The sequence below is a fragment of the Cinclus cinclus genome, chromosome 1 (assembly GCF_963662255.1).
Source record: "Cinclus cinclus chromosome 1, bCinCin1.1, whole genome shotgun sequence".
Lineage (NCBI taxonomy): Eukaryota > Metazoa > Chordata > Aves > Passeriformes > Cinclidae > Cinclus > Cinclus cinclus.
In genome coordinates, this window is record NC_085046.1 from 123,486,400 (window position 1) to 123,512,121 (window position 25,722).

At 40.4% G+C, this 25,722-nt stretch overlaps 1 protein-coding gene across 1 annotated transcript in view; it reads right to left on the reverse strand.

The window, feature by feature from the left end:
* Positions 1-1,440: 1,440 nt before the first annotated feature.
* The window catches only part of ZNF704 (zinc finger protein 704), an 85,967-nt gene continuing 61,685 nt past the window's right edge, over positions 1,441-25,722 (reverse strand). Inside the window, exons 3-9 of the mRNA XM_062502635.1 lie at positions 23,563-23,666; positions 19,256-19,488; positions 16,449-16,549; positions 13,846-14,107; positions 9,102-9,206; positions 3,536-3,630; positions 1,441-1,953 (exon numbers count right to left, since the gene is read on the reverse strand). Of these exons, the coding sequence (XP_062358619.1) occupies positions 1,842-1,953; positions 3,536-3,630; positions 9,102-9,206; positions 13,846-14,107; positions 16,449-16,549; positions 19,256-19,488; positions 23,563-23,666 (1,012 nt within the window). The 3' untranslated portion in view covers positions 1,441-1,841. The remainder of the gene's footprint in view (positions 1,954-3,535; positions 3,631-9,101; positions 9,207-13,845; positions 14,108-16,448; positions 16,550-19,255; positions 19,489-23,562; positions 23,667-25,722) is intronic.

Sequence of the window (25,722 nt, forward strand, 5' to 3'; positions counted from 1 at the left end):
TTCAGTAGCTCCTATTATGGATTCTTCTTTTCAATGCTACTCTATGGAATCCACAGTGTATATTCCAAACAACTGCATCGTTATTTTGGGCTTTTACATAGACACAAGCAGCACTGCACACTTAATAAAGCTATCAAACTTTGGACCAGATCTTAGAAATTTGTTTAGATACTTGAAAGTCCTCTTATGAGAATGAGCCAGCTTAGACAACTAAAAAAAAAAAAAAAAAAAAAAAAGTAGAAAAATATTTGGTCTAATTTCAATTGGTTCAAATGTTAGGAAAAAAAAATAACCAAGGTATTTGTGGCCCTTCATGCCTCTATTAATAGGGAAAGTTTTGCTTTTGTGTCTTGTTTTCTTTTAACAGGCAAGTATTATTTCGCCATATACATTCACTTCCTAGTAAATCCTTCCTTTATTTTTGCATTGAAATTATCATTAATTAACAGTAATTTGATACAAGTGGACACAGAACACCAGGTTGCCAAATTCCAGTGTATACTTCTTAATGGACAGAGGAACTGAAATACCCAAATCAATACAAGTACTGCAAATAGAGAAACTTGTTAATTCATGTATCAAAACGAGTTAAGAAATGATCTTTTACCACAAATATGTTGCTCCTTGGCTGTTGCACTTCTTTTTCTGAGATGATGTTGTGGGAAGAGGGTATTTTCTTTTCTCTACCCATTTTTTGCATCAACTAAATCTTAGTAGCTTTAAACGAAAAAGCTGAATGAACCATTATCTTAACAATGATCTTTAGAATAAGAGAAAAGGAAGCAAAAGCAGAACTGCTGGGCTGGATCGTGTTCCTGAATTAGGTATTACACATAATCCTAGTGGCTGCATTAACCAGTTCTTCACAGGCTTCCTGCAGCAACAGCTTGCCAGTCCAACTGTTCATCTCCCCTCAGAAAGGGGAGAGTAGTAAGAAAAGCTACTGGAGCTCCCTTATATTCTGGGGGTTTCAAACAAGCATCACCGTATTTCTTTCCTCAGACTTCTCATGACAGTATCTGCTGGTGACTTGCCATTGCTGCTTTTCTTCCTCTAGAGGATCAAAATCCAATTTGGTACTTAAATTACTTTGTTCCACTCCACTGATCTGTGCCTCTTTTAAAAATCTTCCAGGAGTGCTGCTTGTCCTTCTTGCAAAATCAGCTTTACTTTTCTCCTATAAACAAACAAATGAAAATCCCAACTCTTCCCCACATGCCCTTTTCAAAAATGTAATAATGATCATTTGTATCAGGAGAGTTATTTAGCAGTCTCTAGTCTTAGTACAGCTTTTGTTGAGAAAACTGTAGCTTATATGACTCTGAAGTGTTTATTAGAAAGCTTTCAAAAAGAGATCTTCGTTTCAGGAAAAGAAAAATTGTTCAGTTTAGCAAATACAGATGTTCACAGCAGAAAGACTGAAATGGTTAAAAATGATCCTACAGAGCAAGCAGCTCACAGAGTTAGCAAAACAATTAACTTTTTCCTTTCTTTTACAGAAAAACACTAATAGCTGCTCTGGTTTCCACACTTACTGAGACAGATTTTGCAGATTTTGTTGTGTGGTCTTGGTTTTTCTTTTTTTATTTTCTTTTTTTTTTTTTTTCTATTGCTCCACACAGGTTTTAATTAGTGCTTCTCCTTGGCTACAAGTGCTTCATTTTGAAATACAAAGCTCTTAAAAAAACAAAAAACAAACAAATAAAAAAACACCCCAAAAAACCAAAACCTTCAACACCACATCACTGGAGGGGAAAATGGGAAGTGATACAGCGCAGCTGCAGCAATCTGCTTCTGCTGTTGTCCTCCCCCTCCCCAAATCCTCTGCATAATTTCAATCGTTAGTCGATGAACCTTTGGCAGGCCTTCTTCCATCGGCAGGCAGTGCACCACATATCTCTGTTCTCCATCCCATAGACCTTCCGACACTTTTTCCCCTCCCCTCTAGGCTTCCTGTCAGAGAGAAAGGGAAGCTCATTAACGTGATGCTTTAGCAGTTTTGCTTTTCACCCTAAAACCAAGACAACAAACCCAATAGAGTGCAGGAGGCAGAGAACCCATGGCCTTTCACGGGATTTGGGCTGTTTTCATTCCAGCTGGGAGCTGATGAAGTGACAGACACATGTATGGCCATGAGTCCATCACTCTCAGGGATCAGGCCTTCTACTCATCTGGCTTCCACAGCTTCTGCAGCAGCTCCTGAGCCTGCTCCTCTGCTCCTGGGATGATCCCAGGAACATACAGCCCTGATTTTAGCCAGCAACTAAACCTGGACTTAGTAAATTATACTTTAGCCACATGAAATGCCAAGCTGTAATGGGCAGTCATAGGCCATGTCAGGATAAAGTGCTGCAGAGGTGTGGTAAAAATATTTGTGACAGCTCAGAGCAGCAGACCTTGACCCCAGCACGTATCAGCTATGCCAAAGCAGAGAAAAGCTACCAGCTCCTAACCTTGCTGGTCCTTCCCACAGTTTGCTCTGAGCTCATTGACTGAAACAACAAAGTGAGTGGGAAGTTTTAACCCTTGCTCTCACTTGCAGCACATTCTTGTGTGTACCTTCTCTGTGGTCCCCAAAGCCAGCAAGGTGGGCAGCACCTGTTTTTAAAGCTCCTGTTTTCCATCTTATAACCACATTCAAAAGATTACAAGTTTAGAAAACGATCCAAGTAACTGTTAAAATGGATTTTTAAGAATTTAATACAGCAAGACAGCAAACCTGAAGAACAATGCTTCACCAAGCAATCCAATGTTCACTACTGCAATGCCAGAATTCTGTCCTGGCATCTTCAAATAAAGTAACTGTACCAACAGAACTGTTTAATACCTGCTTTACATGCTGCATGGCACACATGGGATTCCTCTCTTGCATACCCACACATTTTCTGATAACTGTGCATTAATTAATGGGCACCATCCATGAATTGGGAAGATCTCAAATTTGGTTTGTAGCATATGCATTGATCTGAGAGTCATGAAGAAAATGAAAAGTATGAAATTTTCTTTATGTCTCATTTCAGGGTACAGTCACCTTTAGGACTACAGGAAATAAGGAGTTCCTTTACTGTAAGAAATTTAGTATTACAGTCTGATTTTTTACCCTTTTGAAACACTTTAAAAGTAGATTCTGGTCAAGTATCAGTTAGATTTAATGGTAATGAAGGCAGCTTATGTCTAGGAAGACAAGGCATAAAAAGCTTTGTCTTGATCTAATTTACTGTAAGACCATTTCTTATAGTTCAATCAAAGCCAAGTACCATTCTGACTGAATGGTAATAAACACATAAGACTTTCCAGCCTTTCAGGGAAAAGTGCAAAACCAGACACTGCAGCTGAACTTTACCTTTGATGGTAGTGAAAAAAAAAAGAAGGTTCTGAATGCTTACTTTGAAGAGCTCTAGCAAGAACCTGTCTGACAAGTGCAATCAGGGTTGGTGGTGGGCTTTTGCTGTTTCTCTGGCCACTGACAACTTATTTACTGAATGCCCTTCAGGCTGTGAGGCTGTAGTGTCAGCAGGAGCTACTGGTCCCATACCTCAAGCCAAATGCTACTCTAGGCGGTGATGAAAGAACTGTGTGGGACTGTTTCTGCTCTCCACTCCCTGCAGGACGAGTATGGGTTGGTGAGACCTGTCAACACAGACAAAAACGCTGCTTACAAAGAACACACACATATGAATGCAGTATAAATACTTTTTCCCAGAAAACACAAATTGTGCTGCATGGTGGCAAGGATACCCAGAAAAGATGACTATATAACATACAAATGTAATTAAGTTACAAGTTTATTTAGCATTAGGTACACTGCATTAACTTCTCTTTGTTTCCCTTTATTTCCAGTCACCCTCCTAGAGCAATCCAAAATACAGATCCGCATCCCTGCATGTTTTGGAAAAGATAAGAAACACATTAATTCTTATTTAAAATCTCTGAATAGCTCTTAGGAAAACCTTCTCCATTTAAGCAAAGAAAAGCAATTGGAAAAATAAACTCTGTCCTGTGCTGAGATCAATACCAATAGTCTCCTATGAAATAAAGGGATTTCCTGCTCCTGTCACTTGGCACTCTTTGTGGAGAGACACCCTTGGAGAAGAGGATTTGCTGAAGAGCACTTACAGTAGGGGTCCCTCAAGGTGCAACAGACAGGGAGTGCAAATGCAGGCCTTCTGATCAAAGCTGCTAACAAGATGTTGTATATCCTTACTCTACACAGTAAACCTTCCCAGCAGGTGTGCTCTTTGGGAATGTTTCCAAGGGAAGGGTGTAGTTTGGTCTTCTGAGACTTTCACAGACTTCTCCTACATGAACATGGGGCTTGGCAACATCATTCAAGCAATCAAATGGCATAAAGCTTGGCCTTAAATAATACCTAAATTATTTTACTATGGTCTTATTTTGCCCCTGTGTGAAGGCCACAACAACTTTACATCTGAAATACCAGAAAAAAATTCTGAACACTCATTTTTTTTGCTGTGCATTGAATGTAGCAAGCTTCATTTGGGCATGTAGTGCAGTCAGCCTCCTGCTGCCAGAAACTGCAGATATGGTCATAGTTCACTGCTATGAGTTTTCCCTCCTGCCCTTTTGAAGTTTTACAATATCTGGAAGAGAGGGAACTGACTGACCTCACTTGAAGAGAATTACTGTATGTGCTTTGATTTTTGATACAAAGTCTATTTTAAAGCTACTCCATAGTAACAAAAAACTAATGCTTGTAATTGAGTGCAGATACTCTTTCAACTTTTACTCTTGACTAGTAGCAAGAAAAAATTTTGATTTAACTGTGTTTGTGGTTCACACTCCGAACAAACTTAGGCCATTACTGATATATAAAATATACCTGCAAAACTTGGAAGAAATTTCTTTTCTCTCTGCCGGCTTATCATGTTTTGTACATCCAAAGACCACACTAGCTCCTTTTGTTCCATCCCTCCAGAGTACTAAGGGCAGCTTGCTCTTTGCTACTTTTTTTCCAAATTTTTATCAACCACTTTCCTTGTTTTACCTAAGAATGATTGAAACACTGAAGATAAAATGCAGAGCAATAGCACTCCTGTAGTATTTGGCATTCACCAGACACTGTACAGTTTTCCAGTCATTACCAGTAACCAGAGATCTCTAGTACTTGTGCTAAGAGTTCAGAAACATTTTAAAAACCAGAAATTATTGTATGTCTACCACAAGTAACTGACACTCAATACATTAGTTGCTTGTCATTGAACAGAAGAGTACTTGGATGGCCGCCTATGTTACAAGCAATTATCTTGCTTACTTCCAGATACAGATCAGGCTGGAACAGTAATTGCAGCGTGTGGACTCCTCCCTTGCATTCTTCTGAGAGAGTTTCTGCACAATGATTCCACTGACTGGCACACCAAGGCAGCTACACAGCATTGAAGCTGAGCTTTAGTGTATTTTGATAGGCTTTGCAGCAAGTCTAAACAATACCAGTCAGCTGCTCTCTGCAGGAAACACTAAGAGCAGATTAAGAGCAAGCCCTGAGAAGGCAATCCTTGCCTTTGGAGGCTTTTCATGTCTGAAGCACAGTAAAACAATGCTGTTTGTTTGAAGTGAGGGCCTGGAGTTTCCAGTTACAACTCCTGGAGGGGGAAACTGTGGTTATAGAGAAGGTTTGTGATCTGTAAGCATCAGATTATCAAAGATCTTGCCTGTTCAACCTTTTTGGGTCTTATGAGCAGGCAGATACTAGTCAGTATCAGATGGCAGAGACCATACTGGCATTCAGGAAGGCTTCTACCCTACATTACACAAAAGTGGAAGTACATGGTCATTATGTTAAGTCCTTCAGTATCAAGACATACGGACTTCACCATGGCTCATCCCATTTGCATCACTTAATTCACACTCCTCATGCATCCCTAGGGTGTGGCTGACTTATTCTCCTAATTCAACCTCAACTGGTAGAATAATCAATCTATCCTTTTTGCTTTGTGCAGAGACCACCACCTTGCAACGGCTTATAACTGTTCCAACATTCAACCTTTCACCTGCAAAGTTATATTAGAAAAATAGTATGAAAAAGTCTATTTCCCATCTGCCTTGGAATCAAACCTATGCATGATTCAGAGCACAAAGTGGTTTGGAGGTTCCCCTAATTACGGAACCACAGAGTAACCTGAGTCGGAAGGGACCCATTAGGATCACTGAGTTCTACTCCCAGCCCTGCACAGAACCATCCCCAGAAGTCACACCCTGTGCCTGACAGCATTGTCCAAACACTTCATGAACTCTGCTAGGCTGGTGCTGTGACCACTTCCCTGGTGAGCCTGTTCCAGTGCCCAACCACCCTCTGGATAAAGAACCTTTCTCTCATATCTGAACTAAACCTCCTCTGACACAGCTTCAGGCCATTCTCTCAGGTCCTGTCCCTGGTCACCACAGTGCAGAGATCAGTACCTGCCCCTTCACTTCCCCTCAGGAGAAAGTTGCAGATTGCAACGAGGTCTCCCCTCCAGGACAAACAGATCAAGCGACCTTGGCCACTTCCCCTCCCTAATAGAACTACAAGAAGCCTAAATAAATGCCTGTGTTTAGATGTTGAGAATACTCTTGAGCCTAGAGTAGCCACATACTGAGCTCAACTGTTCCTGCAGCACATATGGGATGTTTTGAGGTGCTTGGTTACTTGTTGATAAATACACTTGTTGATAAATAAGTGCGAAAGGAGACCATATTGAAAATGTGTAGACCTATGCACTTTTTCAAATCTGTACCTAATCTTTTCCTGCTCAGTGGTTTGTCCAGGCCAGAAAAGTATTCCAAAGCCATTTTAGAAAACTGCTTGTTTAAATATTAAGGGTGAAGCAAAAAATAATGGTTTGGACTTATTCTCTGAGGTTCCCTTAGGTGCTACAGATTTCTGTCTCATCTCAGGGATCACATATGTCACAACTGTGTGAGTTTGTTATGCTGGCTGTGTCACATAGTCTGGCCTTAAATAAATCCCACCAGAGAAGGAGAAAGTCTAAATGTAGGTGAAGTACCTACCTACACTCAGTGTAAGGGTGGGAATTGCCAGACCCATGATTTTTTAAAGCAATATCTAATTTACTTGGAAATAGAAATAAAACTTCAATTTAATATACAGGTATTTAACAGAAATTTGTATTTGCACCCTCACTTACTGTGCATAATTTTTTTCACTGCAGGCAAGCCTTTGTAACTCATAAATGATCACACTGATGACAAAGTAGTCAAATGTGTGCAAACCTGCTAGATTTTTGTTTTATTATTATTTTTTGCTTTGTTAAACAGCCTTATAAATATTGTTAGAGTTATAATGGCAGTTCACAAGGTTCCCTGAGCATTTTATAATTCTGCATCACTGCTTTCCCAGGTTTTGTATTGGGATTACTTTCAAATTGTACTTAAATCACTGCCATCTCCATTGAATTCTCAGAAAGTGATTTAGCATTTCTTAAATTCTGTTGAGAACCATCCACTCTACAGCCACAGACCAGCGCCGTTGCCTGAACAAGTAAACTCGACGCATACATGTCTAATCCTGTCCTCTTAAGTATCTGATTTACAATGTGACTAATTGCACTTTTAGATTCCCAACACTCCTGGCACCAGTTTCTGGTACTCCACAAAAGGAGCCAGTTTCATAATTACTCTGTATCAACCCCATTGTTGGGAAATCAAATTCTCAGGGAACTCTGCAGATAGCACACTCTGTCAAGGCACTCTTGTTGAAATTGCTGCCAGCATGATGTCTTTCACTGTTAGTTGTTCCTTGATGGAATTTAATAAATATTCATTGGCAGAGTGCAGTGTAATTGATTCAGTCACTTTCATTTTTATCAGCTCTGCAGGATGCCACAGCCTCTGCAGAAAATCTCCAAGATTTGCTAAAGGTTGACAGTAAGAAGCTTTGGAGATTCACTTGGAGAAGGGAGGGAAATAGTATCTCTTATTGCCTTGTCTAATGTTCACTGTCAGGAGAAAAAAAGCTATATGGTTCTTTGGATGAGTAATGTGCCTTATATAGCACACTTTAAAAATTCATAAATTCATAAAGTGTAATATTAAATGAGATGGTATGATATATAAAAAGGCTTCTGATTACAGAATATCAATTTATCATGAAAACAGTGCTTTCCAATAACATGAGGATACTTTACATTAATATTTACTTATATTCATCATAGAGAAAATTTCCCATTACTCATAAACAGTGATTTGCATTTACATTCAGCAGTCCCCACACCAGACACTACAAACTGAATCCCTTGCAACTCTTCTATGAAGGTTTTTCACTCCCCCCACAGTACCACACCTACACTGTGGCACGTTTAGAATCACTGCAATTCTGTGCCTAAGCAAATATCACATTTCTGCAGTCCCACTGATGCCTCAGGATTTTAGCATCACTGTTCATAGAATTGGGCCTTGTACACCAGCTTTTTTGAAGAAAGGATCAGTGCTGAATTTCCACTAATACATCCCCATTAAAAAGCTGTCAAACTGCAATATGTATTAATAACAAAATGCAATAGGTACTGAACATATTCCTGTATAAAACAACATTTTCCTGCTATCAGTAGGGACTACATACTTGTAGTCTCCTAAAATGGGACTTTGATTTCATGTTATTGTTTCTTTAAATTGCCTTTCAAAAATGCTTCATCTTCAGAGTTCATTTAGGTTACAGCTTCACTGCCTGAATCCAACTGGCCTGTTAGCCTAACTATCACCACGCTGATTTTCCATCCATTTTTTTAAGGAATCTCTTAGTGGCACAAAAAAGAAGCACACAGTGCCAGGCTCTGCACCTACCAGAATGTTTTTTTGTAAGTATATAGTTAAAAAAATATATACTATAGATACTAGAGATTAAATTGTCTGCTTGTAGACACTGATGCAAAAATAACATAACTGCACTGATAAAGAGAGTTACGAAGGTGTTAAAAACATCCATGCTGGCAAACTCAAGCACGTGTTTGTTTCTTTCTGGTATCTTTTATGTTTTTTACATATACTTTATGTTTACTTCCATAATTACACACTGTGAAAATAAAGCAAAAAGGTCTAAAAACCCCTCTTTTCTCCCCTTCTTTCCTTTTCTGATGTGCACTTACTGGAATGCCGGTGAAGGTAACAGGAGGCGACTGCCAAGAGATGCTAAAGCTACTGCCATTGGGAGTGAATTTTGCTGACCCTGGAATGTTCACCGGAGGAGTGGCCTGTGTGAAAAGAAAGTATTATTCCAGCAAGAAGAACCATTCCTCTTCCTAAGCATTTCAAAGGATGTTTCATTCCTTGAAATGGTAAATCTGTGAGAGATTTTCCAAGGTATAAAAAAACTCCATGGTGACAAGCATTTTACCCTTGTGAAAGGATAATCATGGATAAGCTAGTAAGGAAGGGAAAGAGTTATATATATACCACTGTTCCTAAACCTTATTTACAGAAAGATGATTGCTCTCAGAAGAACCCATAGAAAAGCTTTAAGACCTAGATCTGTTAAAAAAAACAGACAAAATCAAATGTCATATACAAGTAACTTTTAAAATAATTCCAGCAAGAAGCAAAAACTACTTCACAGATGATCACCTGTTCCACAGTAATAAACAAGGCCATACTTAAACTCATGGCAGTTGTTTTACACAATTTTAGTGTCGATAGCAAGGCCTCTTGGATGGTGGCAATTAACAGTAAGTGCTGCCCATTTCTTATTTACTGGACAAATGTTAAGAGTCATCCGAATTAAAACAGCTTTTTCTACTAGAAACAAAGAGCTGTAAATCATCCTTTGGAGTCAAAAAATGGTTCTTGAAATACTAAACTAAAGCAAGTATTTGAAGGACTCCTGGGCTCCTTGAACTCCTAAGTTCTTCCCATCCAGGCTGCAGCACCCAGTGCTGCCCTGGCGCACAAGTGCGATAACCTGAGCTTAGGCTGTTGGGCATTTTTCATTTTATGCCTTTCCTTTGGTCTTCTCACTCAGTTATGAGTTTGAATGAATTCTTCCCTGCCTCTTTTTGAATCCCATGTAATTTTCAGGATCATGAAATTCATAGCTGTGTAGCTACCCTGCCTAGCAGGAGCATGAGCAGCCAGCATGAACAAAGGCTCACTTTGACTTTTGAATTTCGAGCTGTCACCACAAAAAAAACCCCTCCTTCATTTAAACTTATGAAGAATTTGCTAAAATGAGTTTTCACTTCTGCCTTTCAGTTGACTGTACGTGACAATAACACAACAGACTCATTTAAACAGTGTTTGTGTTTGAGGTTGAAATTGTCTCACTACTTCAGGAACAGAGTGCTTCCTTGAGCCACCAGGCAGAGGAGTGTTGACAAACTACAACCTGATAGTCCCCATCAAATATAATCTTCCAAGCAAACAAGGGCTGAAGCAATCCCCTAGAGCTTTTCCAGGAAATGGAAGGTGAGACCACCAGATGCCTCTGTGTATGGCAGCAATGTTCTGTCACGGACAGCTCCAAGAGAATCCACACAGACATCCAAAGTAAACATCCACAGAGCTCCAGCAAATATAAAAACCTCTCTGAAAGGCATCAAGAACAATTTGACAACTTCAGATGGTACCAGTAGTTCTCCACCATAGCCCTGTTCAAATGGGAAGGAGTGAATGACCACAGAGCTCCAGACAAAAGAACTGGAGAGAGCTGGATGAGCAGTGAGGCAGCACTGCCTCTGCTCAGCATCCCACAAGGATGGCAACTCAAACCCAGGCAACTTCCTCAGGTATTTGAATAAGACCTGGAAGAGAAATCCTAGGTGCTGAAACAGGCTGCCTTTAGTTCCTCTGTAGTTAAATTTAACACGTACAGGCAATAGTTTTGTTAAGAAACATGAAGCTTAAAACTGATGCAATTTGCAGTTGCTTAAAATATCACAGTGCTCAACTCCTTTTGCTCAGTCCCTAAATACCTACCACAGACATGATCAGACTTAGTCAATCACCTTGTTCACTTGTTTCCCAGATGTGCATCTTTGCTCATCAAGCACAGTCAGCTTTGTCAAGCTAGTATTTTAGCCAATCTCTTCCATAAGTTAAGAACTATAACATTACAACCAAGTGAAGAATTTCTATACCTCAACCTCAGTTTGCTTAGAGACCTCCATCTAATTGTCAATCAAAATATATTAATGAATAATTTGTATTTGTTCATTTCTTTTTGCCAACATGACCCTTATATCTGAAATAGTCTGTGCTCATCCTCTTCCCCTCTCATGCTTGTCCTTTTACTTTCTTCCCAGGCAGTAATTCCATCCTCTTCTCGTCCCTTGCTTTGTCTGAGGTATCAGTCCCAGGGCTGGGGAGGCCACCCATGTCCTCTCTGCCCTCTTTCTACTTCTTCTGGTTGGAGCCCATCACATCGTTTTTGGCTGACCAAAACTCTAACTCAGGATTTCAGCTGAAGTTATATGGGGGTATAATGGCATTAAAAATCCCTGCCTCTCCTAGATATTTCTTATCCAAGAGAGCTGACAACTGTTTTTTCTCCCTCCACAGCTCTGCTGATGTTGGCTCACGGTCATTCTGTGTTTGATTAATGAACATAGGTTTCCTTCTTACATAATTTTCTAACTACTCCAGTTTACAGCAGAAAAATCTCTTTAGCTCCTCAGATGCAGGACTTTGCATGTTCTGACATGTTCTTGCATGTTCTGATGCAGTAAACTGCATCCAAAACCTATTATTATTAAGATCACCCAGTCACATAAGCCAGATCTATAAATCTCTTACTGCTGATATCTCCCAAATTTGTTATCAGTGAAATTTATTATAGTATTTGTGTATTACCAAAATGTTTTCATGAAAGTGAGATCAGGGCCAAGAACAGCTTTTCATTTAACTCCACTAATGACATTAAAAAGCCCTTTCAAAATAACTCACTGCGGTTGTCTGTGACTTTCCAGCTCCTCCTCCTCCACTAAATTTAATCTCTTGCTTAACAAATACTGCCTATATGCTTGAAGATCAAATGCTCTCCTTGAATCCAGAGGGATTTGTTCTTTTGGTTCCTATATTGCTCTAGCATCACCTTTTCCTGGGGTTACCCTAGTACAGTTTGCCTCAACTGCTATACTTACCAGAATTTCTTCAATTATTCTTCTGCATCATTCCCCACCCACAGGACTGGGTCGGGGAAGAGCATAAGGACTTTCCTCACTTTCCTCATATCTTTCTTACTACAACTAGTCTACTTTATGTTTTCCAGTCATAAAGGAAATGGCAATTAACAGATCTCTTTAGGATTCTTGTGACCGAGCTTTGAGTTTTGTATTTCCTCCTCCCCCCCTTTTTTTTTAACAGGAATCCTGTGATGAACAATATTCAGCCTCCCTTACCCAAGTTCCTTGAGCTGCTCCCAGTGAAGTAATCTCCACTTTCTCCTCTGGTTGGTGAGATCTGAATCTCCACCCTGCTTCCTGGCCCTTCTTTCAGGGCTCAAGGGATCCTGGCAGAGGATGCCACTGACCTTCTCTACAGAAGCTGCTTCCTTTGCCAGGATAGCCTGAATGCTTGAACAGGGACCCTGCCTCCTGCTTCCAACTAGCAAGCTGTGAACAGTGTGGACTGTGTTACTACTCCCTGATGAAATTAGGCATTGAAACCAGAACAAACTGAAAAGCCCATGGGGCTCAGGCAATTGGTAGTCTTGTGTCATGGAAAACATCAATTCAAATCCAATTCAAAGACCTAAAACACTTGAATTAGGCAAGTGCTTTGCTCAGAGGCTGCTTATAAAAAAGGGTTGAGTGGGTTTCCAAACAGCAGGGCAGACTGTCATGACTGCAAATCCCAAATGAACCAAAACTTGTCATCAGCCTAGACTTGTTGCCTCAGTCTCTGAGACAGGGCTTAAGCGACACTGAGAAGCAAATGTTTCTCCTAGCTGGTTTCATCAGTCTCCAGGTTGGCATGCTACCTAATGCAGTTTCCACCTGCAATACCAAACTTCCACCCATGCTTTTCAACACGCACAAAAGTCTAAAACATGCCTGTGAATTTTCTGTAGCTCCCTCTGACCTTTTAGTAGGTGTGCTTCAAACACACCACGTAAGTTTTATCTGCACAACGCTATACATGATAGTTATTGCATCTAATAAATTTAACAGAGCTCAGTTCTCCAGCGCATACACAGGTCATGGACCATACTACTTCAAAGCCTCTATTATTCTTTTATCTTACAGTATCCCGACCAAAACATGTCAAGTTTTAGTGCAGTTTTATAACTAATGCTTTCTGTCTAAACTTAGCTGGAATGTTTTAAGACAGCAGTTTTTGCCATTTGAAAAGAATCACCTTCAAAAATAGTAGGATACCATATTTGCTTTTTCATTCTTCCTGCTCTGCTTCACAACTGCACACTGACATTTCACACTGTACAAAAAGAGGAAATTAATTGCTCCTGGCATCCTTTGGGTACTTGTTGACACTTCAAGCAGAACTTGTACTTGTTCAATAAAAACAGATCTGAAATGGACACTCTGGGAGGGATTCAGCTGACTGGATGGAAATTTTTACAACGCAGGAAACCCCATCTGAGCATGTCACCTTGGGTTCTCCTTGCAGTCAGTGAAAATTGAACTGATGTAGGTAGTGGGATACACAGATCAACTCTTCTCAACCTGAAGTATGCACCTATGTGTGGCTGGATAATTAGCACCCCAACATCGACCAGCTGTGGCAGGCACACAAACAGTGAGCTCAGAAGAATACATCTCAGTTTAAATAAAAAAATGCCTTTGACTTTCAGCCCATGAAACCCCAAACACCGTGATGTGACAGTTCTTTACATATTAGTGGCATTAGAGTAACCACTGGAGCTCATCCCACTGGTGTTACCTGGTAAGCATGGTCCGTGTGTACGAGGTAGAGGTTGGTAGGAGCTGAGCGGCTCAGAGGTGTCATCACTTTAGTCTCAGTTTTGGCACAGGAAGTTTCAGGACGGATTGCGTCTTGGGTGAGAAAGGAAGGAGGAGATGCTAAAGATGGAGAGACTGGGGAAAGACTGCTTAAGCCATCAGCTACTGAGTCCGTGTTGAGTCTGATTTCTGTATAGTAAAAATCCTCCTCTCCATCACTGTAGTCAGACTCTCCTACACGTCTGTATCAAGAGATAGAAGTAAGAATTGATTGAAAGCAAGAACCCCAAGGTAAATTTAAAGTTCTAGATGCATGAGTGAATATATTCATACTGTCAATAAATTTATATTTGCAGTTTCAACGCTTCCTTTATCTGCATTCTGACTGCAGGTAAGGAGAAGAGAAAAATCATCTAATCTGAAGGGAAAATGAATAGGAATTACTTTTCTTCCCTCTCTGTGTTACTCTTCACAAATTCTTTCACCTTGGAGTAGATGTTTGACTCCTTCAGATCAAGTATCAGTTTCTCATTTGTAACTATTGTAAAGTTAACAAGAATCCCAACGAATGCCATCTTTGAAAGTCACAGTGAAGATAATAGATGCAGGCAAGATATACTTCACTCATGTTACAGCAAACAGTATGCAATCTTATCAGAAGTTACTTAATTATACCAAATATAGTTATGGCTGCCATTCACTGCAACTTTCTGTGACATAACAGAAGAATCTGCAAGAAAACAGTCCCATGATGCAACTCACTCAGACACAGAGAAAGCACTCATATGGGCTGGCTTGCCATGGCCAGGACTTTCTGGTCCTGCTCTCCAGAAACAGACTTATTGAAGGAGGGCATGTAGGAGATTTGACAGCCTCAAAGTTTAATCTGATGTGCATTTGAGCACAAGTGCTAACAGTGAAGCAACCCAGTCAAAGCAGTAGCTCCAGCAGACTACATGTTACCTTGAAGTTCAAACTAGAACTTGTTGAGAACATAGGTCCAGCAGGTTTGAAAGGCTCTACCAGCAGTACCATTCATCAAAATGCAGCCAGTCACTCACCAAAACTACTCTTTCCAGACAGGTTTATAACTCCAGCAAATTACAGAAAGGTTTTGCTATTTACTTCTCCCTCTCCCACATTACAGAGAGGATGTCCCCATAATACAAAGCACAGATCAACATTCCTAACTGCATTTTGATAGATTTTCTCTGTTTCCCACAGCCTAACTCTAAAGCCCAACAGTAATTGCTGACCTCTTCAAGACCACCATGAGCTCCAGCTCTTTCTTGTGGTGGCTTTAATTTTTAAGCTGTGGGTAACACAGACCTACAGAACAAAGATATATTTTCACCTAACGGGTGAAGACTGCGAGTCCCCACTGTAATTATACATAAGACAGGTACATCACTCAGTGAATTGCACAGGAGTTATCAGTTGCAAACTAAAGCTCTCAAACAAACTTGTCTCCTAAAAGATTCATTTGCTTTTGCTTCTAGTCCAAGTAACATACATATGTGTCCTGGTTTTGCCTAGGCTGGAATTAATTTTCTTCCAAGTAGCTGGCACAGAGATGCCTTTTGGAGTTAGGATGAGAAGAGTGTTGTTAATACACTGATATTTTAGTTGATGCTGAGCACTGCTTACTCTAAATCAAGAACTTATCAGTTTCCCATGCTCTGCCAGTGAGCAGGGGCACCAGAAGCTGGAAGGAAGCATGGCCAGGACAAAGGGATATTCCATATCATAGGATGTCATGTTCACTAAATACACAGGAGGGAGTTAGCTGGGAGGTGCTGATCTCTACTTGGGGACAGGCTGAGCATGGGTCAGCAGGTGGTGAGAAACCGTAATGTGCATGACTTGTTTCTCTTCAGTTTTGTTTCTCTATCTCTCCCCTTTCCTTACAAGTATTAGTCTAGTATTACTGTTACTATAATCATCAGTGTTTTATTTTGTTTAATCCATTAAACTGTTCTTGTCTCAACTCATGAGGTTTACTCTTTATTCCTTTGATTCTTCCAAGGGAGGAAGGGGATAGTGAGTGAAAAGCTCTGTGGTACTTAGCTGCTGACTGGGTCAAACCATGACAACATGCAGCTCAGTTTCCTTTTATTTTTAGGTTTCTTATGTGGTTTGTGGGTTTGGTGGGTTTTTTGGTATTAACTTTTTTTTGGCATTAAGTCAACTCAGAACTGGCACAAGCATCTGACCTGATGTGAAACAAAGCTGAAAAGTATTCATGCAAGACCCTGAACCTGTTTACCACAGTGTCATCCTGGATGTGATGTGCAGACAGAACATGACATAATGGCACTGAGCTGTGCAGCTGACAGGGAAGTGCAGTGTGACCTCGAGCTCTATTTGACCTTCTAGCAAAGTTGAGAGAATTTCAGGAAATAAAGTGCCTCGCTGTTGGAATAAATGCTCATTCACCTTGATGCACTATTCTGCAATTTCCTCTTAGAAATACAGGGATATGAGACCTGTGTCAAGGACAATCCAGTTCATCTGTCCAGCTAAGAGCAATTGCTCCTCTTCTACACCAAATCCTTTAGATTCCCAAAAAGACTGCTTTCTTACCCAAGGTGAATGGTCCGTATGTGTTTCTGAATTCCTGCAGCTGTGCTCAGTACCTTCCCACAGTTCTTCCAAAGGCATTTGAACATCACCTTCATGGAGTTCTGAAAATTATGAGTAAAGCAACATTAGTTGTATGGAAGTTGTAGGGTAATTAGGAAAAATTTCTTCCCTGAAAGGGCTGTCAAGCACTGGAACAGGTTGCTCAAGGAAATGGCTGAGTCACCAACCCTGGAGGTATTTAAAAAACTTGTAGATATGTTGCCTGGGGACATAGTTTAGTGCTGGACTTGGCAGTGCTGGGTTAAGGGCTGAAAATTTCTGTGACTCTGTAATTCTGTGAAGGTAGAAAAAACCCCTAACTACCCAAACCAGATAAACAGTTACAAAACACTGTGAAGGTTCAGAACCTTCCAAATTTGTAATGATCTAATAGTCTCTTGTCAAGTGTGTCACCCTGCTGAATTCAAGAGAATCCAGTGCAGCTTGTGACAAAACTTCATCTCTCTCTGTTCATTGGCAACACTTTTCCATTTTTAAGTTTCAGCTGCTCCACTAAAGGCGGTAGATTATATAAAAACTTTCAACACTTCCTTTAAAAAAGCCTTGATGAGGACTTCTCAATTAATCCAAGGCACCTTCTTAAATTCAGGTCTTTCCAAAACAAGCTCTTATGAATGTTTCTTCTCATGATATCTGCAGCACAAAAAAAAATTGTGCCAGAAAAACACAGCTTCTGTTATGTCAATATTTGCCATAAGCTGGCACAACCTGCTTTTGTTTCACTCAGAAGCTGCTATGACCTTATTCAGACAAGAGAATGAGAAGTTACTAGTCTGTGTTCAATATTTTTAAAAAATACAGGTATAATCTCATTTAAATATTCTTTTTATATTCTTTAATATAACTTCATTGATCCCCACTGAGTCATCACTGTTTTAGAGCACAGCCAACAAGGCTATCACTAGGCAATCTTGAACATTTTGAAGACTCTGGAGAAAAGCAGTCTTAAAACAACACAGATGTAACAAACTCTAGAGATGTTTAAAAGCTAATTTTACCCTAAAATGAAACTGATTTTGTCCAGTTTAAATACAAGAAGAATCCTAAATAGCTTGTAATTCTCAAAAATAATTTTCTCGATTATTATAGAGCACATTATTAACACAAGGAAGAGCATCAACATTCTCTATTATTATTCTATAATTGCAGTTACATATAAGATTAAATTAATATATTCACATAAAACTCAATTTTGAAAAAAGGGGGGGGAAACAAGCACATCCTTAGCGTTGAGTACATTTCACTGCGACTTGAACAAAAGCTAACTTGGTGCTTTCTTCAATTTGGACCCTTTGGAACTGCATGCTAGTAGATGGTTTCAGCATTTGCTAAAAATATATGATTAGAATAGAACTTGAAAAAAAATCTCAGCGGATGGGCTTTTTAAAGTACAAATTGATTGTAGTAGCATGTTCTCATAGTTCCCTGCAGTCTAACACTTCTTGTTACTATTTATCTGAATAAAACATTTGCCATAAAAAACAAAATCCCTGTGAACTAGAACAGATAACGTAATATACCTATGATGGGTACATAAATAGAAATATTGGAAAGCAACTTAGAAAACAATAAAGATGGCAGCTGCAAACCATCTGTCTCATCACAGCTGAGAAGTAAGAGTGGTGCTAACAAGATGAAGGTTAACTGAGAAGTAAAAGGCAAGCCAGGACACTTCTGTACTCCTACTCCTCCTATCCCACACACCCCAAATGGTCTCTGTTTAGTGCAATGCTCAGCTCCAAATTCTAATTTATTATAACAAAGGTGTCCTCCAAAATACTTTATTCCTTCTTAGCAAGACGCATAAACATTTTCACCCCTTTCCCATGAACAAGGGAAGAATGGCATGGATCAGCAAATAAGCAGCTTCTGGAGCAAGAGGATAAATCTGAACAGGTTTAAACAATCATTAAAACTTCTTCTTGATGGTGATGAAGCAATTAACTGTCGCAGACTGAGCCAGAAACAAATTCACTAAGGGAATAAATTCTCTGTTTTTTCTCCTTACAAAAAGCCCTTTTACATCTTGCTATGTAAAATCTTTCCTGTTGTGTTGGGAGGCAAGGAAACTTGGACTAGTTCCATCTCTTTGTTTTCTTTTTCTTCCAGAGAAGCTTGCTGGCTAGCAACGGTGCTTTTTTGGGGTTAGTTCTGGACCTTTTTTTTTTTAATGTCATGTTTTATTTAGCCTGCTTTTAGACTCCAACCGAGGATAGATTTGACTAATGCTAACACTACATCAAAAGCCATTGTGTTTGAGCACTCTCTCCTTTTTTCACTCCATATGTTTGTGCAGAGAAAGCTTCACAGTATTAAGGTATCTGACATGCTGTCAGACAAACAGCACTTTCAGGGAACAAGGAATATTAAGGCTATAGTCAGTTTTTGTGATGACATGTAAAGGCTGCCTGTTGCATCCTGCACGCAGAAAATTTGCCAAAGTTGGACAGAAATCCCTTGAATGGCCAGAGGCAACACCTTCTGGAAATCACTCTGATGTTTTCTGAGCAGGAGGCTCTGTAGCACCTCACCATCTGGCAGGAAATATGTGGTGCTGATGGCAGCATGTGTGTGCAGGAGGTGACCACGTTGAATGAGACACAGTGACTAGAAATCCCTAAGTTAAATGGATGCCAAGGAAGGATACACAAGCAGTGGTATTTGGGTGACCTGTTCCTTCCTCACAACAAAGTAAGCCTACAAACATCTTATCTAGTCATGGGTATGGAACTGAACATGAGGCTAACCTTTCTCTTCCTAGGAATGGGTTCATCGAAGAGAAGGTTGCTTGTTTCACCTTCATCAATACCATCATCTGGCTGGGAAGGTGTCCGAAAAGCTTTGAAGCTATCAGCTGACAGAGGTGGAGATGGGGTGGATGGGTTGGACTGGTCACTGGGAGCGTTCCAGCTCCAGTATCCACTGCTGCTGGTACTAGAAGGCACAAATCCTCCTTCTTTCCAAGATCCATTCAGGGATTCTGTCAAAAACAACAAAAGCTATTATTACAACAGTATCATTGTGATAGGGCTAAGGAGCCCTTTTTTTCTAAGTTTTAGATGCCATATTGGTAATTAACTGCACATTCAGTAAAGGAAAGTGAAAGCATTGGATATAGAGAGGACAACCACATCTAACTCACTGCATGCAAATCACATATTCCACACTTGATTTTTATTTAAAACAAACAAACAAACAAAAGCAGCAAAGTATTTTTCTAAAAAAAAAATGTTGCATTTAAAAAGAGAACCTGTTCTGAAGCATAAACAGCAATAAATCATCATATATTGCATGCATGATTTAAGGAAAACGTTTAAATTGAACTTTAAAAGTCCCTGCAAACCCAAACTATTCTATGGTTCTAAATACATCCTGAAACTTCAACAGGAACACATGACTGGTGTGGCACCAAAACAAGCTCCAAGCCACTGTATGGGCAACAGGAGATCCCCTAGGAAGAGGACACACACTTTGAGCCCCAGAGCACCAAGCATTATCCACAAAAACATGACCATCTTCCCAGAACCAAAACACCAAAGAAAACCATAGTAACGCTCTGTGCTCTTATGATCTCTCATTACACACGCCTGTGCCTAATCTGAATCTCTACATGAGGTGGTACATATCCCTTGGGACACTCTGGAGTACAGGCACCTGGTTTCAGAAGTAGAACACACAGATGCTGATCACCTCCACACCTACTTGCTGGAGGAACTGCCTCCTCAGTGCCACAGCTCCCCTGACATTACATGGTAAGAGAGCACTTGAACTAACATCTTGCACTCTGCAGCACCATGGGTGTGAGTAGCAGCACTGCCTGTGCAGCCTGAGGCACAGCTCAAGCCATGCTTCACATGCAGAGGTCCTCACACATTAGATGCCAGCAGTCCCTGAAGGACTCCTGGCAGCAGAGCAGTATGTAGGTCATCAGCTCAGCCAAGGCATGGCCCAAGCACATCCAGGGTGCAGCCACAGGCAGCTCTACCAGAACCTCAGGTTCTCACAGGGCTTGGGCAAATGCACAGGGACGGTTTAGGTGCGGCTTCTCCCTAACTCAGGCATTGGAAGTTTTTCCCAGTGACACTGTGGAGGTGCCTGAGTATTGTGCAATACCTGGCTTTGGAGCTGGCAAGCAAATAACATCTTATCTGCTCATGAAACAATATTTAAGTGTGAGACAAGTCCTTTCAAGCCAGTGCCTGTCTTTAAAAGATCTGCAGAAGTCACTCCTTCATTCCTTCTCAATTTCTTACAGATAAATTTAACTAAAGATATTGGCAAGAAAGTAAGCTACCAAAAGCTTACCCCCAACCAATGAATTTTTGTTTTTTTTCTCCTAATTTAGTTGGTTTTTGAGAAAATCCTTAAAGACTAACATCAGCTGCTCAAAAAAGCAGAACGCAGTGCCCCCTTGAGTACACAGCAGTACTGATTTACTGATCAGGACCACACAGCACAAATGGAATTGATCCTCCCCCTCCACCCTGCCCAGTTCCTCTTTGGAAATGACACACATACAAATTTCTGGTAGCTCCTAAGTTAACACATGAAAATCTCATGTTTTGTGTCACGATTACAACCTTCATGTGACTGTAATGAAGGTGGGGTTTGTTTCTTTTAAATATTTGGTATTTCAGTCTTGTGCCAAAGCCAAAAAATACATCTGGTATCAACTTATGACCTTAGCATAGTTTAAAATTTCCCTGTCTTCAGAAAAACAAAGGAACACTCTTTCAACTACTACTTTCTGACATAGCTGTGGTGGTATCTTGTATTGTCAGTGTATACTGTTTCTTCTCACCTTGCTGAGAAAAAGATGCAAATCTGGAACATTTTTTAAGTAGCATGGAAAAGACTGAATGATGTTGACAACAGGAGAAAGCCAAACACTGGTTCTCATTCATACTAACAAATCTGTCAATGTAAAGAAGTTTAATATAAAAACTAATATAACTTAGTCTTATTTTGGGGCTCTTTTCACATTGCTGGAGTTGCGTGAAGAGAACAAGACCAAATATTATTCAGCTGCAGAGAAAAAAGGACCCAACTCTGATCCAGTTTACATGGGTGATCACTCCCAGGAATTCCAGCACAGATCTGGCTTTAATGTTAATGCTATATATATATATATTTTTTTTTTTTTTTTTTACTTCTAGGCAAAATTCCATTTGTTTTAACAAATGGTCCTTTAATTATACTGCTACTTAGTGCCCTTTTTTGGAAAAGCATGTAGAAAAAACTAATCATTAATACATTTGTCGCTTGTACTATTAGGATCAGTGCCTAGACTTGCAACACTAAATAAGCTTTAAATTATCAGGACTCTACACTTCCACTTAAGCCTTTAGTAAGCCTTGACTAAGGCAAAGCTAAGATATTCAGGGAGAAGGTGCCCAAAACTAGCTTCAAAATCTTGTCTGTGTCTACGGAAAACATGTAAATTACTTTTTCAGGCTAGTCTTGCCAGATTTTGGGAAACAAGCAGACAAGCTATATGAAGAAGTATCAAAGAGCATTCAGACTATGCTAAGAAATATCAAAGGCAGTTAAACAGCCACCATTTGCCTATTAGCAATTTAAAAAGGCTTGTTTGGAAGATCTTTCCAAACAGCTGTAGCTAATGTGCACTGCTGCTCCTGACAAGTTTCACCTGCTCAGACTAAGGTGTCAGATCCTGCTTCACTCACAGTAGAGCAGCTCCCCAGGACAGGGATACAGCAGGGAACACGTGTGTGCCTTGGCCACACCAAATCCCTGCCTGCCACATCAAGCACAGATCCATCTTCAGCTGTGGTTTTGTCTGTGAGCTGAGCAGCTGGAGAGAAGGTGTGCTTTTACCCTTCTGCTGGCCCTATCCAGGGGCTGGCAACATCCTGTCCTGCAGCTGACAGCCACCAGGGATGTCACTGCCTGAGGTCTTCCAGGGCTTCTCAGAGCAGTGGCACTCCCAATAAACACTTCTGGCTTTCAACACAGGAAAGCACATGAACAAAGCTATGGGTGTTCATGGCCAGAATTCCAACTAAATGTATAAAATTTACATTTTCTGAAAATAAATGGAAAAACCACAACATAGACATTTGCTAAGATTTCCTTTAAGAACATAATTTAGTGGATCATGCCTGTGAAGAAAAGCAAGTATTCCTCAGTCTTCCAATTACTGACAGTAAGAGAACATCTAGTGGGTTTTTTAGCAGTTACAAGTGAGTGAGAAAAGTCAGTCACACAAACAATGCTGAGATACCCTAACAAGGGTGTCCTAATTTAAATTATTCCTTAAACTTTCTTTTAACTCCAGTCAATCTTGCATAGATCAATTACATTTCATTACCAATCTCTTCATTACCTGAAACTTTTTATATTTATTTGTGTGTCTTCTGCTATACCATGAATGAAGTAGTCCTTAAATGGATTATGGATTTGACAGAAGACCATCAGACAGGAATTGGAGGTGCAGAGCGAAGCAGACCTCTTTCTGTGCAGATTGCTACTGCATGGCCTCTCAGTCAAAGGCTGTGATCTGAAAGTGCTTTGCCTTATTGTGGCCTTAGGTAAAATCTGATCTCATTTCCATGGAGTGGATGACAAGAACAACTGCTATCATGTTTCCTGGATGTAGCACTCAGGACATGGTTCAGAGGTGAATGTGGTGGGGGTGCCAGGTTGATGGCTGGACTTGGTGATCTCAGAGGTCTTTCCCAATCCTAAGCATTGCACAATTCTAGGACTTTGCAAATGCAAACAAGCTCTTTGAAAAATTAAGTGTTTCAATGAGGTCAAGAGACTTTTTGAAGTGCTCATATCCCATTTATGGAATGGGCACCTCTCATTTCATAAACTCGACCTGCTCTATAGTGAAAGAAAATCTCTCTTAATTTCTGCCAGTGCTGCACCGAAGACTTTGACTTTGCAGCAAAGCTCAGTATGATCCCCATGATACCAGAAGACAGCCACTCACCATTTTTTCTCCACCATGGCCACAACTCCTGGAAACAAGCCCCCCAATAAAGGCCCCTGGCATCCCTTCCCACAGCCCCTGGCTTCAAAGGCTTACCATTGGGTCGGACAGGAGGGCTGCGGACCAAAGGGCTGGTGGATAAACTGGTGAGTACCATGGCTGCTGTTACTTTATCCATGTCCAGTTCTTCCAAAGATTTCCTGAAACACAGTGAGTGGGAGACAGGAAACACATCAACAAATATTTAACTTTTTTTAGTGTGGCTTTTTTTTTTTTTTAAATACCAGCTCAAATCCTAAGCCAGCACAGTACAGTAACAAAAGCAAGCTGCTTCACAGAGTTCTCCAAGCACTGGTCTTCTGGCAACCAGAGCATATCAAGAGGCTTCTATAAGCAAACTAACTCAGTGTAAATAGGAAAAGAAGTGGCAAAAGAGAATGCATCTTTGTATAAAATTTTCAGGATTACTGTGGCTCTCTATAACTTTGACTTTGCTCCTTTTTTATTTTTTAGAATTTCAGCTATCCATATTCTTAGAGCCTACTGTGTTCTTAAGGTAGTTTTCTTGGATGAACACATGGAGATGCAAAATTGGATGAGATAACTAGCAACAATAGCAACATACATTAGTCTCTTTAGGGTAAAGAAAAACCGTGAACTGGAACTAAGGGATGTATTTGTTGCTTCTGCTTAACACTACTAACATCCCCATACCCTCACCAAAAGACTGTTCCTAAATTTTTCCTGGTCAGATTAAAAACCAAATATTAAAAGTAATCAGGAAACTGGCATAAAAATGGTGCAGGAGGGGTAGGAGGTTAGGGGTGAGAAAGGGGGAGAGGGAGTTTTGCAGGTGTGATGGGTGCCTGAACCAGCATGATGGCACAAGGGCCCATGGCTGCCTCAGCCTGGTCTTGCTGGGAACCTGCATAATTCAGGAGAGGACATGAAGAAGGGGTAATAAGGGAAAGGAGAGCAGTCAGCTTTCCAGGGAAAGGAAGAGAAGATTTGGACAATGGCAAATGCCATCAGGATTCAGTGATCCACTGCTCATGGAGTCATGGTGTTTTTTTAGGCCATGAAGGAAATTGTTTTTGTCTGTAAAAATTATATTCTGTCTTTTTAACTCAAGAGTAACTTTCTCACAATGTACAATTTATGAGAAGTCAATGCACCAAAAAAAAAAAAAACCTACCAAAACCACTACGTTTAGCAGACTTTTGCTTTCCATTCTTGTGGATTGGAAATCCTTGTGGGACTTCCACCTTGTGGGTGCAATCAAAGCAGACAATTTTTTGAAAACGTTTGCTTTCAAACATATGAGTGATCATCCAAAATCATCTTCTCAATTCCTAAAGATCAAGTTAATTTAATTCTTACAAAAAGGTGCTTCTCCACACTCCCCCCCGTCCCCCACCCTGTATTCTGTATTGCGCTTTCTGGTCTCTGGATATATCTCTGTACCTTGCCAGGAGCTCTACTGAACAGATCAGGTTGAGTCTAATTTAAAGCCCAAGATAAAAGGTGGTCAGCTACCTGCTGTTTCCCATCAACTGTTGGTCAGTAAGTACAGAATGTGCTGGGTGCACTCCTTTTTCTGGAATCCTATCTCACCCATCAGGTTCATTAACCAGAAACTATACTACAGTCAAAGGCTCCTGGTATTTCAGTAAGCAAACCTTGAACTTGCCCATGAAATGGTTCACAGCTGCTTTCTGGCTGATGCAAGGACCCACACACAGGCTGATGAACACTCTCCCACGCCACGCAACAGCTTAACTCTCACAACTGTCTTTGGCAATACATCAGTGCCTGGAACTGAAATACTGATGATGGTTCCTGCTGCATTCTGATTCTATCTGTAGAAACCCTTCTTTCCTCCAGCCAAGGCTTCTGCAAAGAGCACAGCAGCCATATGGTCACCATCAAGTACTGGAAAGGTCTTGAATATCTGCTATAATCAGCTGAATCCTGAATCTGTCACCCATTAGCTCCTTGTGCCTGCAGAAGAGTGTTTCACTCAGAAAACCAAATTCCTATGGGCTCAGAAGACCCTTCCTTGATTTTGACAAGGAGATGCTAGACTTTCTCAAGACTAACACTGCCAGATGATTTTCCAATTACCTAATACCCCAGTATGAAAATCTAGTTTCTGAGAAGGCTTCACCTGCTGTGTATCTGGCTCCTGCCAGACTACACCAACTGTCCTTGTGATTATCCAGCTGTGAATGAACCATTACTATCTGCATTTCTGCA